Source organism: Mixophyes fleayi, chromosome 6, assembly GCF_038048845.1.
Source record: "Mixophyes fleayi isolate aMixFle1 chromosome 6, aMixFle1.hap1, whole genome shotgun sequence".
Taxonomy (NCBI): Eukaryota; Metazoa; Chordata; class Amphibia; order Anura; family Limnodynastidae; genus Mixophyes; species Mixophyes fleayi.
The window spans coordinates 141,768,292-141,788,115 of NC_134407.1; the positions used below are offsets into that span (position 1 = coordinate 141,768,292).

Genomic DNA, 19,824 nt, shown 5'->3' on the forward strand with positions numbered 1-19,824 from the left:
TGGACCTGAATATTTCTCAAATGACTGTTGTATGAAACACACACAGGGCCATTGTTGAAATCCAGATTGGTGGAGGCCCAGCACATCTACTCATGATCAGTAACAAAGGCTACAATTAAAGTCTGGGTTATGAAAACCTGGTAGGTGTTTTGTGGTGGGCACAAAGGGTATAATTTACAATCACAAAAAGAGGATTTTTGTACTCACCATAAAATCCATTTCTCTGAATCCATTTGGGGAACATTGCTTACCATGGGGGTGTTGTGAACAGTGAGAACTTAGAGTTATTTATACGGATTAACCCATCACATCATTGTGGGGAATAAGGCCGAAATCATAACTGAAGTGTAAATATGGTATATCAAATTAATCCATTGATAAGTTGAGCTACTAGTAAAATGTGAAGCCAGAGAGTCTATGTGTGTATTCGGTGGCTCTGCACTTCCCAGTGTTAGACGATAGCACAAGATGTCACCTGCAGCAGCTTCAAAAGGGCTTCTGCTGTGAGCTATATCCTAACACAAGTTTTTGGACACCTGAACAGACTTAGTGGGGCCGGTCACAGCTGGACATCCTTGCAGCCAAAGACAGCATTTGAAGGTCTATACAGGTATATAGAAATATGAGGAAAATGGAGTGGAATGGAGACCATACATGGGGCATTGTTTTAACAAAGCCCCAAGGATAGGATTGAAATAACAATAAAACAAGAAAGAAAAACATGAATGGGAGGGAGATTCCAGTGTCCCCCAAATTGATTAAGAGAAATGGATTTTACGGTGAGGATAAAAATCTTCTTTTATCAGTCATGCCATTTTGGGGACACTGCTTACTATGATGATAAGCTGTCCCTAGAGGTGGGCACACTCAGACACTTCTTTTTGACATTGAACCTGCAGAATCTGGTAAAGGTGTGGATGAAGGAACCACGTAGCTGTCCAACACAAGTGTTCAACTTAGGCTCCATGTCGCAATGCCCAGGAGACACTCTTCCATCAGCTAGAGTTGGCTGTAATATCAGTCAGAACTGGGAGTGCCCTCTAAGATATAAGCCTGACGGATGGTAGCCCTAATTTACCTCACAACTGTCTGTTTCATTGCTAGCCATCATCTCTTGTGTGTGTTGTACAGGACACAAAAAAGCTGATTTGTTCGCTAAAAAAGCGTTTGACAGACTCCACTGGTCATATTTGGCAAGGGTCCTTGAACGCTTCCGGTTTAGGGGAGATATTTTGAAGTCCATCTTGGTGTTCTATACGAAGCCCTCTGCACACGTGTTTAGCTATGGCTTCCTCTCCGCAAACTTCTCTATCACCAATGGCACCCGCCAGGGATGCTCTTTGTCCCCCTTCATTTACCTCCTAGCGATTGAACCGCTCGCCTCTCGAGTGAGACTTACTCAGGACTGTAGAGGCGTGGATTTGGATGGAGTATCACATAAGCCGATGACGTACTGGTGTTCATTACCGACCCGGAGATCTCTCTACAAGCCATCCATAGACTCTTGTCTCTATTTAGTAAGGCTTCCGTATATAAACTAAACACCTTCAAAACGAAAGCCCTTTCAATAAACATCCCGCCCAGATAGATTACAAGGTCTAAAAGATGTATTTACATATACGTGGTAATCCACAAAACTATCCTATTTAGGTGTTCAGATTACCCCCACTTAGATACTGTTATAGATACAAACTTCTCCCAGCTGATACAACAACTCTCAGCTCTATGAATGTCATGGATGCGCTATAAGGTTTCCTGGTTAGGTAGAATATTGGTATTCAAAAAGATGCTCCTTCCAAAGCTGATGTATATGTTCCGTATACTTTGTTTCGGCTCACAAGACGCCTGATGAATAAACGAAGCCTAATGAAATTGTATGTATGGAAATCTAAGCCCCCATGCATGGCGATGCAGCAAATGACTCGGTGGAAGAAGCAGGGGGGATTAGCCCTTCCCAATCTATGGAATTATCATGCAGCATACCTGTTGGATGTGAGGCTGGTCCCTGCTGCGAGGACAAAAGCCCCTTGTAGATATCGAAAGGGCGTTTAATACAGACTTCCCATTGGTTGGCTTAATGTGGGTCCTTACGGACTAGAGGCCTCCAGCCCACAACCTGCCTGCTCTAACTAGGGATGCCTTGACGGTGTGGGATCATTTATGCAATACAACCGATGAATTCCCCCATCCCACCTCCAATGTGTCAATACAAGCAGTTGCCACATAGATTCCTGACCTAAACCTCACCCTATGGTAACTAGAGGGATTCTAACCCTGGGCCATCTGTTCGACAGAGAGTTCACCTCCTTTACCAACCTTAGTGACCACTACCATCTATCTAGAGGGGAGTTCTATAAAATCCTCCAGTTGAGACACTGGACTCAAACATCACCACTTAAGGGACTGCCTATACGCCCCCCCTCCACCACTATACTACACTAAACTGACCAAGGGTTGCAATTAAGCTAGTATCACATTTTGGTACAACTTACTGAAGATTCAACATGACCTGCCGAAATCCAGGGTTCAGCTAAAATGAGAGACACTTTCAAAATGTCCAAGTGTCTAAACCACACAGAAATGTTAGTTAAGCTCATCAAATCGGATATATATTACTACTGAGAAACTACATAAGATGTGGCTATCAACGTCCCCATTCTGCTGGCATAATTTTTCAGAACGAGGAGTATTTTCCACATCTTCTGGTCTTGTCCGGTTGTACAACCCTTATGGATCTAAGTATTTGACTTCTTGAAGGACATCTTTGGGCACCCTATTCCCTTTTCCACAGAACTAGCCCTCTTACACCACTACTCAACGTCCATCCCGCAATGGAATAGATATGTGCTAGGACATGTTCTTATAGCCACCAGAGCAGCCATTGCACAGGCATGGAAACAACCATTACCTCCCCCACTAGCAAAGATTATTTCAAAAGTACAATATAGCTTTGAAATAGAGACCCTGGGAGCATGGCGGCTAACTCTCTGCTTGTGAAATGGCGTAGTTGGCACGTATATATAACAGAGGGGGCGGGGGCTCCACCTCGGACATCTGAATAGGTTTCTACTGCTGACTTTCTGTAATCAATATTGTAGTGTTTCCAGAAAGTGCTAAAACATACATAACCAACCAAGACTGTAGTGAAGTAAGCTAGGGTAACTATTTATCTATAGCGGTACCGCAATGTTTTCAGGAATGTATGTAATTTTTATGATCTACTGTTGTGTTCTTTCCCCACTATGTACCCCCTCCTTCCCTTCCCCATACCCGAACACCCTTCCCTAACCCTTTTTTTTTTTGTACCCCTCTTTAAAGATTTACAAACCTAATAAAGACTTTCAGTTAAAAAAAGCCGATTTGTCCACCTAAATCCTCAAGGCCCTAACCAAATCCTACACGTGAAAAGATTCTTCCCTGCTAGATGCCAAGCCCAGGCCTAGAGCAGGGATAAGGAAAATCTTGGTTCAGATGACATTTTGACACCACCTTGGGCTAAAAAGAAGCCTTGGTGCGCCGAACAGCTATGTCATTGTGAAAAAAAAAAAAAAAAAGATATGGTGACCAGCAAGACAGGGCAACCAATTCAGACACTTGTGTTGCAGAAGCAATGTCCAGCAAGAAGGATACCTTCCAGGTAAAGAACTTGAAATGAACTGATTCCAGAGGCTCGAAAGGCGGCTTCTGTAAACGCCAAAAAGGACCAAGATCAGATCCTATGGTGCTACCGACAGAACACAAGGTGGTTGCATTTGTAGAACCCTCTGAAGAAAAGTCTGGACCTCAGGAATAATAGCCAGTTTTCTCTTGAAGAGGATTAAGCAGACACTTGGGAGTAAATTTATCATGCTGCAGGATTGAAAAATTGGAAATGTTGTCTATAGCAACTAATCAGATTCTAGTTATCATTTAATTAGCTGCTATAGACAACATCTTCACTTTTTGAAACCCGCAACTTGATAAATTTACTCCTTGGACTTATAAGTGAGGCTATCCGCAATCCACTGTCCAGGCAATCCTGTAAGAAGCACAAAAATTGTGCCAATTTAAAGGAATATGTGGAAACGCCTGTACATTCACATCAGCCTATGTAAGGTTTTCACACTATGTGGTAATTTTTAGAAGAAGCCAGTTTCCTGGCCTTGATCACGGTTCAGATTACCTTTTCAACCGCCGTGCCATTAAAGCCATCTTACTTGGTTGTAAGATGGTACCTCACTGATCTTCTCTAAGTGGTAGTCTCCACAGTAGTTCTGCCACCATGCTTAGAACAATGGTGTACCATGATATTCTCGACCAGTCTGGTGCTACCAGGATTACTGGCACTCTCTCTCTTTTGGCCTTCTTCAGTACCTGAGATAGCATGGGAATCAAAGGTAAAATGTACTTAAATTGGACCGTCATGATATCCTTTAGGAAAGTTTGCGAATCCCTTGTAGTTCAGCTGAGAGGCCATCATGTCAACCTTCGGCTGACTCCACAATTTGGTTGAAAACCTTTGGATGGAGGGACCAGTCCCCGGGATGAATGGCATGCCAACTCAAAGAGTTGGCCTACCAATTGTCTACCCCTGGGATAAAGACCACAGATATCGCTAGGACACAGCGTTCCGCCCAGCGTATGATCTTGGTTGTTTCCTTAATCTCTAGAGGACTTCTGGTACCCCTTGCTGGATATTATATATATATATATATATATATATATATATATATATATATATATATATATATATATATATATATATATATATATATATATATATATATATATATATATAAAAACAGGGATACTCTGCACTCTCCAAACACAAAATGAATGCTGTACTAAGTACTGTTCTATATTAAAAACTGGGAATGTTAGTTCCACATATTGCAATATATGTTAAGCTCACCAACTCAAGCCAAAGTCTTCCCATTCTGGTCAGTCCTAAAATGATCAAGCAGCCATGGGAGACCTGGGACTCACCTGACACAAGTTGAAATTAATTAATGTAAAGAATGGGGTGCAAGAGTCATGGGACTTACATTGTATAAACAAAAACAGACATAGATCCTCTGCACTCACCATGTACAGATTGGGGTGCAAGAGTGGGTTGCCCACATTGTATAGACAAGAAAACAGGCACATTGGCATGAGTTGGTCAGCTTAACATATATTGCAATATGTGGAACCAACACTCCCTGTTTTTAATATAGAACAGTACTTAGTACAGCATTAATTATGTGTTTGGAGAGTGCAGAGTATCCATGTTTTAATTGTCTATACAATGTGGGCAACCCCCTCTTGCACCCCAATCTGTACATAGTGAGTGCAGAGGATCTATGTCTGTTTTTGTTTATATATATACACCATATATAATGTGGGACATACCGAGCGCGGGCTTATTTTTCTCTGGTTTTGTTTCAAAATATTGCCTTTTTGTCATAGCAGCTGTCCATCAAGCCTATTTAAGGCACATTGGGGTGTGGCTGACAAGCCAGCCTTTCCTAGATGTAAACCCCTATACCTGGGAGGTAAGTTCATCTGATTTTAACTGCATTTTGATAGTGTTTAAAGCATATAGGTCAGTGTAGGACCTGCATATAATAAGGTACCCATGACGTGGGATGCAGGCTTAAGTCTTTTGATCAAAATATGAACTAATATCTCATGTTTTCATTTTGCTAGACACACACAGATATGCAGTTGAAAGGATAAGCGCTGACAACTTTCTTTCTGTTTTGTATACATATATGGGCATTTATACTGCCACCCAGCTGGTACCACATACAATATGGGATATACCGAGCGCGGGCTTGTTGCCAAGCAGCTGGTACCATATATAATATATATATATATATATATATATATATATATATATTATATATATATATATATATATATATATATATATAAAATATATATATATATATATATATATATATATATATATATATATATATATATATATATATATATATATATATATATATATATATATATATATATATATACACACATACATACATATACACACACGCACATATGTACATACACACACTGTATGGACAAAAGTATTTGGCCACACCTGTTAATTATTGAATTGAGGTGTTTTAATCAGACCCGTTGCCAGAGGTGTATAACCTCAAGCACCTAGCAATGTAGTTTCCATTTGCAAACATTTGTGACACAAAATGGGTCGTTCTGAAGAGCTCAGTGACTTCGCTTGTATTTCCTGTGACCCTGATCCTTGGCTCGTTTACCCGTTCTGCTACTTTGCCTGTGACCTCTGACCTCAGCTTGTTCGTTGTTACTGTTACCTGCTGCCGACCTTTTGACCTCTGCGTGGACCTGACTCTTCTTGCCTGGGTTCTCCCCAGCCGGTACACACTTCACGACCCTCTGTCAGTCTGCAGCCCAGTCTGTCCCCACCATCAGGGGCTCCAGTGAACACCTGACTGGCAGAGTAGACTCCGGGTTGTGTTGTGCCGGCTGGAGGGGTTCCTAACAGTCTACACATGGTTTAGAGCTTGATAAGTTGGTCTCAGTGAGAGCTGCCGCTTTCCAGACTGCGGTCCTGCGCTACGCTGAGCTAAGTCACCGCCACCAGTACCTGGAATAAGTTCTGCTACTGCTGACCAGGTGAACCTTTCTGTGAGCCCAAAGCAAGAGAAGGTGAGGTCCAAGAAGCACCAAACCTGAGTGTGTACACTCGGTCCAAGTTAAAATGGTCATAAAAAAGATAAAGGTAAATTAAAAACAAACAAGTTTACTCATTCTCCAAGGGCAATAAAATAAAAATTGAATGGTCTCCGAAAAGGGGGCAGGACAGACAAATCTTTATTTGCAGTTGTGCCTTACTCCCATCCCAGCACAGCACCCTCTATACCACATGGTAAGCAGTGTCCCCCAAATGGCATTATTGAGGAAAGTTGATGAACAAACACATAAATTATGCCTCTGGGGCAGTATATTTGTGTGTCGGTGTGTGTTTGTTTCAATATATATTTTACATGTTTGTGTGTAGCTTTAGTGTTTGTTTGTTGTTTTTTGTTTTTATTTTTATTATGGGTTTAACAAAAAAACAACATACCCCTTCAGTAAATTATTATGGATATTGCAAATCACTTTTATATGATCATGGAACGGCTCATTCACTGGTATGTATGAATGTATGTATTTCTAGTTTGCAGTAATTAGTACATTTCTATAGGAGTACAGAAAACTTCTGGGGCAACACACACACAAGTTATACAGTACAATATAATGATGTCCTGTAATACAAGACAGACTCCTGTATATGTCTATCTATAGGAATACAGATGACCTCACCTGCACACACTTGACGTTGATACCCGGACACACAAACTTCCTCCAGATCAGGTTAGCCTTGCTCTCTCCGCAGGTAATGGGATAAGCAATCTCTGCCTCCATAGTCTCCTCATCCCCATCTTCCATCTTCACTTCTCATGAAACAAAATGGTAGAGCAAGAATTAAACATTTTTCCATGAATTCCTGTACAGTTATATCTGACATTAACATTTGGCCCTGATGTTTGAGCATAGTAAACCTTGCCATTCTGTATAGAATGGCCATTGTATTGCAAGTTTTATCATACGAGAATTAGTGAGAAGTTAGGCATCTGGGTGCATTTCTTTAATATACATGGCTTATCTCAAATGGTTTTACTGTCAATAGAGAAGTTTGAGTGCTGGCTGTTTGCCTTCAGTAGACACAATGAACAGTATACTCCACCCACAGGATAACAAATGGTACTGCATTCAACAACAAAAAATTAAAGATGTATATTTATTGAATTAGTAGTGTAACTAAAATAAGAATCCCATGTAACACTTCTCTGGTGGCTGTTCTCCCACTCTGCTGTACATGCTGTGAGGGGGTTGGGAGGTTAACTTGGTAAAACTGTTTACATACCTAACACAGCTTCTTTCAGCTCTGTAGATGCACTAAAGGCAGCTGCGGCTGCAGCTGCCATATTCTCAGACTCCAGGGCTTCTTCAGCAAGACTCCTGCACACACAGAACAGGGGTTAAAATAAAGCAGAGTTTGCATAGGTGCTCGGTTTTAAAACTGTGTGCACACTTATATATGTTTCTTAATAACTCATTCTAAAAGAATACTTCATACACATGTGTTGTGAACAGAGAGAACTTACAGTTATTTATATGGGTTAACCCATCACATAATTGTGTGGGATAAGGCCTAAAATCAAAACTGCAGTGTAAATATGTTATATCAATTGAATCCATTGATAAATTTAGCTATTTAAGTGTAAAATGTGAAGACAGAAAGTCTGATTTGATGGCTTTGCACATTCCAGTGTGAGAAGATAGGAGTGTCACTTGTGACAGCTTCAAAAAGCCCCTGCTGTGAGATATAGCCTGACTCAGGATGGAGTTTGGCCCATGAATAGACTTTTAGGTACCACTCAGCATGGCGTCTGGATCACAGAGCCCGTCTGCTAACTTGGCTATACTTTATATAAACAAATAAAATTCAGTTTTAAAATATGCCACTTAAAATCAATAAAAGTAACAATTAACCACATATTCCTCCATAGCAGGATGAAGGGCAACTCATATGTCAAATTCAGAATTCTGCCCCACAGAGAAGTTAAGGAAATGAATATAAGCTCTATGATTACACTGTATCTGGGTGTGTTTGATATCAAATGATGGACCAGTTCATAGGGGATTTATTAATGAGAAAACTGGATCTGTGTCATGCTCCACAGAAAAGTTAGGTCACATAGTAGAATTGGTTGGTAAATCAGGCAACATGCAATTGGTAATTGAAAAAAGTGTAACAGGCCACTACCCCCTGGGGGTACCAAGAGGTGTGGAAGTGTCTTTAAAAGGCTGAGACCAGGTACAGCAAATTGTCAGACTTTGGGAAATCAATTCACATTGATAAGCTGTCCATCTTCCAAGGCAATTTCTCTTGGCCAGAATATACCACTTTGATGTAAGTTATACTCTCAATCTAATCCTTTTTATTTGAAACTGTTTTGCTTGTGTATGTTATGTCAATCTATTAATTGTTTATCAATTATTTTTTATATCTGAATGCCCTTTACTTTTGTATATTAAATCTAAAATTTAATATGTTGCGTCCTTGATACTCTAACAAAACTATTAGCATTCTAAGAAGAAATAGCTCGACCAAGTTAACACTTTGAATGCCAGTGTGTGATTTGTTGATACATTTGATTAACAAGCTTAGTGTGTGCTTGAATTTACATTTGTGTAGCAGTCTGGAGGTGTGAAGAGTTAACCCTTTGTTCGCTGGTGTGGGTCTTGCTACTCTGTGAGCAGCTAGAAGCCTTGTGTGCCAGTGTGGGACAGTATATTGTGGTCCTATTGCCCGTATTCAATAGGTGGTGGCAAACCTGTAGTGTGTGTGGGGGGGGGGGGGGGAGCGCTGTTTGGGGGTGATTAAGTGGATCTATAACCTGTGTGATAGGTACAGAGAGACTGCGGGCTGGAATTGTGTGTGACCTCATACAGCAAACACCCAAAGTCACGGCAACTGGGAGCGGGTTTGTGACAACATGTCTTTTATTTCTCACATAAATCCCCACCCTGGGAAACCCATAAAATGAAGCTCACCCCCTGGGACGCCTGCAGTTCCATGGGGCTTACATTCTAAGACTGTGTACTGCAATGTATATATTAATGTATCTCTTATCATGAAATACTGTTGAAAGAAAGACTATTGTAAATAGCACATACCTGCTTTATAACCAGATTTTCAATTCAGCCTCATTCAATTTGATAAAAATTTTGGTTGTACAGAAAGACACACTTGGCAGGTAAACACATTGCAATCACAGAACAATTTGGTACAAAAAAAAACGGCTGTACGTGTCCCCAACTGAAAGACCTAAATGTCTAAATATAGGAGGGTGATATTTTGCACTAAAGTAGATAAGCTTAAAACACAAAAAAAAATTATCTAAAGTCTTGTCATGATATCCATTGGTGCATGTTATAAGGTGCTTTTACATATTTTACATTTTAGGTTTACTGTCCCTTTAAAACCAAAATCCTGCTCTATAACCTATATAGTGTGATATGGCCAGCAGCCCCCAGCTGGAGGTGTTTGAAGCTGGCCCCATGTGTATATCTAGGAAGCAGGTCCTTCTTGTTGCCATGACAAATCCGGGGGAGGCAGATGGGTGCAGTCAGTTACAGCTTCCCAGCAGCTTACTTCTATAGAGATGGCATTTAAGGACAGCATTAAACCACACAATTAACAAATCATAGCAGGTGACTAGCAAAGGCAATATTACTGGGGTATATTTCCTGTGATTAACAGCTAATATTTAATAGTGACTGGTCTGAGATTTTATTATATACACCATTTTTTTTCAAATATCTGTCTATTTAAAATAGAGAGTGAAGTGCATTGCTATTTTATTGTTTCATCGAAATACACACTCAAACGTATATGTCTTTATCAATACATATATTGGATAGAAATATTTATTTATAACACACTGTACTTGTAAGACCTGAGACTGCAATATTTGTCTGTCTGGATGAAGGAAACATGTTTGTTACTTACGGATTGGATATATTGCATTTTCCTGAATATTGATGAAGTCTAAAAAATGTCTCACTCTGCTATGTGTAAACCATTGGTTTTTTTTGTTTGCCTTTTGATGTAGGCCACTTGGTTATTGTTAATAGAAATTGTAAACTTTAACTTTTCCATTTCCAGATTGGTGGGAATATTGCCTTCAGAGCTGTGAGCAGGATCCCTACCTGTTGGTGGTCACAAGAACCGCTTTCACCCCTTCCACACCACTGCCGTCCATAATGTTATCAGGTGTGGTCACAACCACCACCTCCTCCACGTGCACACTGACATCTGGTGTGGCCATGGCTGCCCTTGGTCACTGGGCTGGAAGACCCACACAGGAACAACGGAAGAGGACTCTATCAGAGGAAAAATCAGAGATAAATACAAACTAACTCTACTTTTTATGTTTTTTATTATTATCATCATTATTAATGTTCCCTCTGTTTAATGAAATGGAAATATTTCAGATGATTGTATAACTATATAACTATTGCATGACTTTACCCAGCTTCTATAAAGGTGTAACTACCTGTGTTTGCATAATTTAACATTAACTATCCATCTCTTACCCTCTTGCAAATTGATCTTATTCATGAAACACAATACAACAGCTTGGATGTAATATAGAGTTCAGGTTGTAGGATCTTTATGACTATAGCATGATGTGTCATGGGGGGAATCAAAGACCTAACAAACAAAGGCTGGGTACACACTACAGTGTTTTCAGCAGATTATCGGGTCATTTACACGATAAACGACCGTTCGGCCCAATATCGCATTAGTGTGTACACTTCAATGATGGACGATTATTGTTCCAAAGCACATTATATTGTTTCATTTGAAATTTAAACCTGTCTAAAAATCTAGTTCAACGATGGAATGACGTTGTTCCAATATTGCAGTGTGTACGCACTCAGGACCAGCAGTGTCTACAGATCTCTATGAGTATACAGACACAATCTTTTCAGCCAATGGTTACGAGAAATGAAGAGCAAAGATCTGAAGGTAAATCATGTAAATGTGTTCAGTGTAAACACAGGAATCAACATGCTGAACAGGATTTTTTTTTATTGTTGTTAAAATCGTTAAGGATATCGCATCAGGAGAAATTTTGTAAAGTGTGTGCCAGCCAAATGCTAAGATGAGATGACAGCCACAAAACTCTGAATTTGCACTAGCCTGTACAAATATAAGATAAAATTAAGTCTAGCATTCTCCTAAACTAAGCCAAATTAAGGAAAGGAAATTGGGGGGATTATTATTATCATTTTAGACCACAGTGGCCATTAGTTTGCCAGGAATGTAGGTCCAAACCAATTGCATGGTCTCATCAAAACCAAATTAGACATGATGTTCATAAGGACAGAAAGTAAATCCTGTCACCCAAAGACTGCATAGGACTGTATGTGATCACTGGATGGCAGGAAACAATGTGCCACAGCAATCCTTCCGATCCTTCCAATTTGGTCATCCACTTGTTGCCAAACTGAAAGAGATCTGGATTAGATTGCAGCATATATCAGGAGTGCCTTTAAACCCAATATTTTTTGGAATTACCAGATCACATGCAGTAACCACAGTATGCAAATGAGAGAGGAGATAGATTCAGCAACATTTCTGTAAAGAAAAACGTAAGGACGACCCTGCTGTCACTAGTTTTAGTGAGATGTAGCATTATCTTCAACATGCCTGTACTGTAATGGATGGGAGCGTCAATGTGAGGTTATTACTGGGCAGAGCAGCAGAGGGCACTCCTCAATTAGCAAATGACACAGAAATCAGTGCAGTACGTATGTGTATGAATGAGCCACTGTGGAATAAGGCACACTTTAAATAAACTATCAACATTACTTTTAAAGGTAAATTATAATGATATATTTAGCTGGAAAAAAAGTTTCTACCATAATTGAACAAGATTATTTTCAATCTGACCAGCAGGGACACTGCTCCACTGGAGTAAAAGGTCCTTCCTTTTGCCTGTGCCAAGCCAGTATTTTTACAGCTTCCTCATATCAGGTAAATGAGGCTGTGCAGAACAACTTAAATAATCTGTATTGATAAATGGATATAAAAATAATATTTTACTTTTAATGTGCACAACAAGGACATTTGGTCTTGGAATAAGACAGTATTTTGCATTGCCAGAGCGGCAACGCTTATAAAGTGATGTATAGACACAAATAAAATGGCTATGTCTCAATCTCTAAATGCCCATTGTCCATTCTTCTTGGCTCCTACACCGGAAATGTCCAGATTCCCCCTGCCAACAGCATTTTAACAAGAAAATATGGCATCCATGGAGAAAATCTCTGCATACTTAAATGACAAGTCCCACTAATAGTCTCAAATCTGGTGTGATTGGTTCTTTTATAAAAACCCATCTACCCCAAGAGATTTAGGGATATATTAGTAAACGGCCGGTTTGAAAAAGTGGAGATTTTGCCTATAGCAACCAAACAGATTCTAGTTATCATTTATTTAGTGCATTCTACAAAATGATGTAGAATCTGATGGGTTGCTATAAGCAACATCTCCACTTTTTCAAACCCGCATTTTAGTAAATATACCCCTTAGTTTTAGATGTTTGGTTTTGCTGTTCCATGCAAATGATTCTATTCCCCCATAATAGTCCTGAGGGTGCCCAGGTCCTGGTTTTGGTCTGAATTACCCTTCTCATAGTTTACACCGGCGGTTCCCCAAGTGTGCGCCACGGCGCTGTCACTGGGGTGCCGCGGGCCAGCCATAGAAAAAAGAAAGGACACAAAAACGTTTCAATCTGTGCGGCGCCGAGACCCAGCAGCCTCCTCTCTCCCGTAGCAGCTTGTCACTGACGTCGATATTCAGTGACAGCTGCAGGAGAGTGGAGGATGCTGGGTCACTGCGCCGCACGGATTGGTAAGTTTCTGTGTTCTTTCTTTTTTCTATGGCTGGGAGAAGGATCTTGACAGCGGAGGGGGACAGCCTGACAGCGGGCAGCAGAGGTGGACAGCGGGCAGCAGAGGGGGACAGCGGGGCAGCAGAGGGGGACAGCGGGGCAGCAGAGGGGGACAGCGGGGCAGCAGAGGGGCAGCAGAGGGGGACAGCGGGGCAGCAGAGGGGGGCAGCGGGGCAGCAGAGGGGGGCAGCGTGACAAAGGGCTGCAGAGGGGGGCAGCGTGTCTGGATGCAGAGGGGGCATTTTTGCATACAACTAAATAAGTATTTTTGTCCTGACCTAAATACTTATTACGCTTTTTTGACCCAACTACTTATAAAACGGGACTGCTCTGTAATTATTTTGGAGGGGTGCCTTGAAAAAATTATGGAGCCTCTAAGGGTGCCGCGAACTGCAAAAGTTTGGAAACCACTGCTTTACACCCTTCCCTATCCCATTCCCTGCCTAAGACACAATGTTACATATTTCAATATATTTCGTTTTTGTTTTTTTTCTATTCTGACAATTATCAGATATCTACAAGCACTTGATGTTTACTTTCCTATATTTTTTTTATATAGTTCTGTTCACCTGGTGATGGGATTATCATTCTGCTTGCCTACTTTGTACAACTACTAATTTTCCGGTCTCTGGTAATTGTGTTTGCCTCTGTATTGTAAAACATAAATACAATTCTTTATAAAACAAAAACCACACATAAATTGGTTTACTTAGCTTGAATATGCCCCCCGTTTATTCCCTTCCCCCCCTCTGATTTTACTTTTGTTTTCTGTACCCTACAACTGAAAACCCATAATAAAAACCAATATTGGAAAAAACAGAAAAAGAAAAATGGCCACTCAAAGTAGAGTATGTACTATCAAACTAAATTAAACTATTTATTTAGTGATTTTGTTGCTAGTGATATGGTTTACAACAGGGGAACCAATCATACCAGTAATTCAACGGTTTATAAACCATTTCACAAACTATTTCAATTATTTTGTGAATATCTTCTGTGAAAAGTCTACTTCATGTGTTAATCAGGAGATTCAGAATAAAACTATAATATCAGAATTGCTATCTCACATAGGTGGGTGATAGAGAAAAGCTAACCTTAGGCAGCATTTTACCAGGAATAGGGAATATGGTGGATATTTTACAAAATGGTAGAACTAAAAACATGACACTGTAAGGACAATGATATGTTAAAGAACCACAACATAACATTGTCCATTATACGACAAAATAAGATAAAATATGCTGATAATAAACTGATAGATTGAATGTAAAATACTGCCAAATTAAAATAACTGGATTAAATTGACTTTAAAAATAGAATTTGGATATTTTGGATGTGCTAAATGTTATACTACAGCTTTCATATGCTTAGTAAATACACTAGGAATTAGTAAAGATCAGAAGCATGAGGCACTGTCAAAAGGTGATGTTTCCACTCTAAGGACAGAGTCAAATTACTGGTAAGGGTTTCTGGGGTTATGAATGGAGAGAGAAGGGTGGGCTCCATTCATAATGCCTATATCGAGTTTTCAAGAGAGCTACCAAGTTGCTGGATAATCAGGAGTCATACATTTCAGTCCCATATTTCCACAAATGCCTCAAATACATCCAAACTAACAAGACTAAGGAGTATATTTACTAAACTGCGGGTTTGAAAAAGTGGAGATGTTGCCTATAGCAACCAATCAGATTCTAGCTGTCATTTTGTAGAATGTACGAAATAAATAACTAGAATTCTGATTGGTTGCTATAGGCAACATCTCCACTTTTTCAAACCTGCAGTTTAGTAAATATACCCCTAAGTTAGTAATTGCCCGGAGGTCTGCCATGGTTCTTGCCCTGTTCCTAGTTGTATGGATGGTCTAGATAGCAGCATACATTTATAGGTCACTGTGATAGCTTTTCTTCCATGAATTATTTCCTTTTATTACTAAGTATAATGTCTTAAATAGAAAGAATAAAAACAAATTAAGCAACTATTGGCATATCTGTAAAATGGACCCTGTCCTTTTGAAATTTCTCCCTAAAAGACCCAAATTGTGTTGTTTTTTTTAACAAAAAAAATAAATCTATAACTCTTAAATTATATTTATCTCCAAGTTATTTAGAAAGTGAGAAACTATGTCTTAAAGGTACCAAGAGGTTTTATCCTTTTAGTTCAAGTCTGTAAGCTTGATGAGAAGGGGCCCAAAACATTTACGAGTATTAGCGAAGAAAATGAAAACACGATCAAGAGCCTTATTTATTATAACTCCACCTTTGTGGTACATATACTCTAATGTGGTTGCGGTCTTAAATATAAAGGGAAACTAAAGAGACCACTTAAGATTCACATCTTGGAACATATTAGGAATATTAAAAATGGAAATGACAACCATAGGGGGCAATTCAATTGTGAGATAACTCCAAACTCATGAGGCACTCACTTCCATTTTAGTTGCATATAATTTTGCTCACATCTGGGAGTAAATGTATCAAGCTGAGAGTTTTCTGGCGGGTTTGAAAAGTGGAGATGTTGCCTATAGCAACCAATCAGATTCTAGCTATCATTTTGTAGAATGTACTAAATAAATGATAGCTAGAATCTGATTGGTTTTTCACACCCGCCGGAAAACTCTCAGCTCTCAGCTTGATACATTTACCCCCTGATGTGCTACCATTTATACACCAATCAGCCACAACATTAAAACCACTGACAAGTGAAGTGAATAACATTGATTATCTCGTAACAATGGCACGTGACAAGGGGTGGCATATATTAAGCAGCAAGTGAACAGTCAGTTCTTGAAGTTAATGTATTGAAAGCAGGAAAAATGGGCAAGTGTAAGGCTCTGAGCGACTTTGACAAAGGCCAAATTATGATGCATAAACGACTGGGTCAAAACATCTCCAAAAAGGCAGGTCTTGTGGGATGTTCCCGGTATGCAGTGATTAGTACCTACCAAAAGTGGTCCAATGAAGGACAACCAGTGAACCAGAGACAGGGTCATGGATGCCCAAGACTCATTGATGCGTGTGAGGAGCAAAGGCTAGCGCGTCTGGTCCAATCCCACAGAAGAGTTACTGTAGCACAAACTGCTGATAAAGTTAATGATAGCTATGATAGAAATGTGTCAGAACACAGTGTGGGCTACATAGCCACCAGTGGCGCACGCAGGGGGGGTTTCTGGGTCTCCAGAAACCCCCCCCCCCTCCGCTAAAAAGTGTCCTACAAGTGCCCTACTGTAGTATACAGCAGCCGCGGCGCTGTCTAAGAAGCGTCTGCGGCGCTGCTGTATTGTATACAGCACCGCCACGGACGCTTCTTTGACAGCGTCGCGGCTGCTGTATACTACAGTGCAGCCGAAACAGGTCTCTAGATTTATTTATTTTTTTCAGGGGCGGAGGAAACCCCCCCCCCTGACAAATCCTCTGTGCGCCCCTGGCCACAGACTAGTCAGAGTGCCCATGATGTACCCTGTCCACTACCAAAAGTGCCTACAATGGGCATGAGAGTGCCAAAACTGGACCATGGAGCAACAGAAGAAGGTGGCCTGGTCTAATGAATCACAATTTCATTTACATCATTTGGATGGTCAGGTGTGTGCTGTTTACCTGGGAAAGAGATGGCACCAGGATGCGCTATATAAAGAAGGCAAGCCGGCAGAGGCCGTGTGATTCTATTGGCCAAAGTTCTGCTGGGAAACCTTGGGTCCTAGCATTCATGTGGATGTTACTTTGACATGGACCACCTACCCAAACATTGTTGCAGACCAAGTACACCCCTTCATGGCAATGGTATTCTCATCATGAAATAAGTCATCATGAAATTAGAAATCTCCTCTTTGAAACGGTCAGTGACTTATTTCATGAGGATGCTTGAGAATTGAAATCGCATTGAACACTTGTAATACAGGAAATAAAACTTATGAGTAGAATATTTTTGACTTGGCTGGAGTTTTGTTTTACTTCTCCCTAATAAAATATTGCGCAATGAAATTGGTTCATTCTTTTTGAATAGCCCTGTAGAATAAACCACTGTTTCAACATTCATTATGTGAGCAGTACAGCCAGCAGTCTGTGTTAGACCACTGACCGCCAGTCCTGGCAGGCGTGTGCAATAAGCTACAACATTTCTCAATATTATTGCACATTATTACAATGCCCCCCCCCCCCCCCCCCCCCAGCTACTTCTTAATGCCACCTGGCTGGCAAAGTTTTCTGGGGAGAATACTGTATGCATATCAAATAAATTTGTTATAGCATTTAAAGCTGGATGTATTGGACGTCAGGCCAGTGCTCCGACGAAATCCAGATGACTAAATTCATAGGGGCATGGCCTGACACATCTGAAGAAGAAGCACTGTGCGAACATACACTCCTTGCTTCTGTATCTCATATAATCTCATCTGAAAGTTCTCTTTGATGTGGTTCTGCAGTAGCACTGTGTTGTCTTTAAGTGCTATCTTATGAAATCATCGGTATGCATGTAGTGTTTTGAGGTGCCTAATAAACTTTTAATGCACTTTTTCTTGTTGTATTACAAACCAATAGAGCGCATAGAGAAATTGAGTTGTGGCTTAAAGGGAAAGGAGCAAGAAGGCAGTCAGAGGGCTCCTTCAGCTAAGAAAAGCTTGTAGCAGCTGTATACATAACATACACATACAACACAAACACTAACAAATACAGATCACATACAAATTAATACATGTAACACACCAAATTAAGTCGCAATCCATGTAATATATGAAATACACACTAATGTAGGTACACAACACATACATTTTCATGCATATATTATACATTACATGACAATATACAAGACACAACAATGTACATACACAACACACACATATAATGCTTCTATAGGGTAAAGCTGGAGCCATTCTTGGGCTGCACAGCCGGGGTGGAAGGTGCAACTACAAGACCCAGCACGAAAGTTGGGACTTGCAGCTCCCCATGAACCCGAGCCTGCTAGAGACACACAAGCGCTGGACAAGCCGCATTTTGGGGGTACTCATGACTGGGTACGGCTGCACCCACGGATACTTGGACGGCAGCGGTTGCCATGAACAAGGAGTGGGCCCAGCTCACCCCGTTGCTGTGCGGAGGTGACGCTTATAACGCGGCCTCGTACGCTCCCTCCTCCCCCCGGCGCTGCCGTGAGCACGGCCCGCCGTCACGTCCTGACGCTCCGCAGGGACCCGGTGCGTGATAAGGGGGAGGGGGCGGCCTCCCCGCCGTGTGCGGCACTCACCTGCTGTTTTCGGCTCCGGTGCTTCGGGACCGCTGGCTTCCGGGGATTTTCCGCCGGTTATTGGGCAGTTTCGGGGAGGCGGGCGGGGTGAAGTAAGAAGGCCGCGCGCGTTCACGTGTCCGGGGAAAAGGAGGGGGGTTGTGCGCGCTCACGTGATGCCTTCAAATATGGCCGTCGTTGGCAGTGTATTGAGCATGCGTAAAAACTTACTGGCCACCTGCTGGCGCTGTTGCTAATTTAGATTATTATTTATGATTATTATTATTACAGTACTATATAATGATAACTTTGAATAGTCTGGTATGAATGTCCGGTGTCGCACCGGTAGTGTTGGGATAACGGCAGCCAATACAAATGTAATGACAGAAAAATAAATACAACTTCCAAATTTTACTTGCGCACAAACAGGATAACCCCCTTATTACCATTTTCTCCTAAAGAGATAACAAAACTGTGTGTGTATGTATGTATGTATGTATATATATATATATATATATATATATATATATATATATATATATGTGTATGTGTGTGTGTGTAATAAATTCCTTTTTATTAATATTCATGCTTTTACGTTATATGTTTAAGATTTTTTTTTAATCTAAGGGGTCCTTCTGGCAATACAAGAGATTCTAGTTCTCTTCCATACCTGGTGTGAATCTGTTATTAGTACAGGCTGATGTAGGAAGCCTAATTCAGCAGCTCTCTGCCTTTCTCTAGCCTACATGTTACATATTTGCAACACTTTCAACTATTTACTAGCTGCTAAACTGGAGCTTCCACATAGGTTACGCACAATACCTTCTTGGCAAGACTTGTAGCCCTACAATCCCTATTATAAAATGTTTACTGCAGTGATGCGGAAAAGGCAGCCCTCTGCGCCTTCACCTGCAGCCCCCAACTCTCCTGAACTTTATTTTCCAACGTGTTTGTTATCGCCTGTAACGCTTGTTTATGATGCCTGCTGATATGTTATTACAATTGTGTGTTAATCTCATTACTGAGATTAAGTGTGCAGCCTTTTTGAAGAATAGAGGGATCCCCATACAGCTCCTGAAGTGCATCAGGT

At 40.7% G+C, this 19,824-nt stretch overlaps 1 protein-coding gene across 6 annotated transcripts in view; it reads right to left on the reverse strand.

Annotated features, from left to right (window-relative positions):
• GMEB2 (glucocorticoid modulatory element binding protein 2) overlaps positions 1-18,909 on the reverse strand; it is a 31,376-nt gene extending 12,467 nt beyond the window's left edge. For 2 of the 6 annotated variants that reach the window (XM_075176619.1, XM_075176617.1), the window contains exons 1-4: positions 18,756-18,909; positions 10,768-10,941; positions 7,916-8,010; positions 7,312-7,442 (exon numbers count right to left, since the gene is read on the reverse strand). In XM_075176619.1, the coding sequence (XP_075032720.1) occupies positions 7,312-7,442; positions 7,916-8,010; positions 10,768-10,886 (345 nt within the window). In that variant the 5' untranslated portion in view covers positions 10,887-10,941; positions 18,756-18,909. Of the gene's footprint in view, positions 1-7,311; positions 7,446-7,915; positions 8,011-10,767; positions 10,942-14,089; positions 14,112-18,339; positions 18,612-18,755 lie in introns of those variants that run through there. The other 4 variants (XM_075176618.1, XM_075176613.1, XM_075176615.1 and 1 more) reach the window with 3 other exon arrangements.
• Positions 18,910-19,824: the final 915 nt, after the last annotated feature.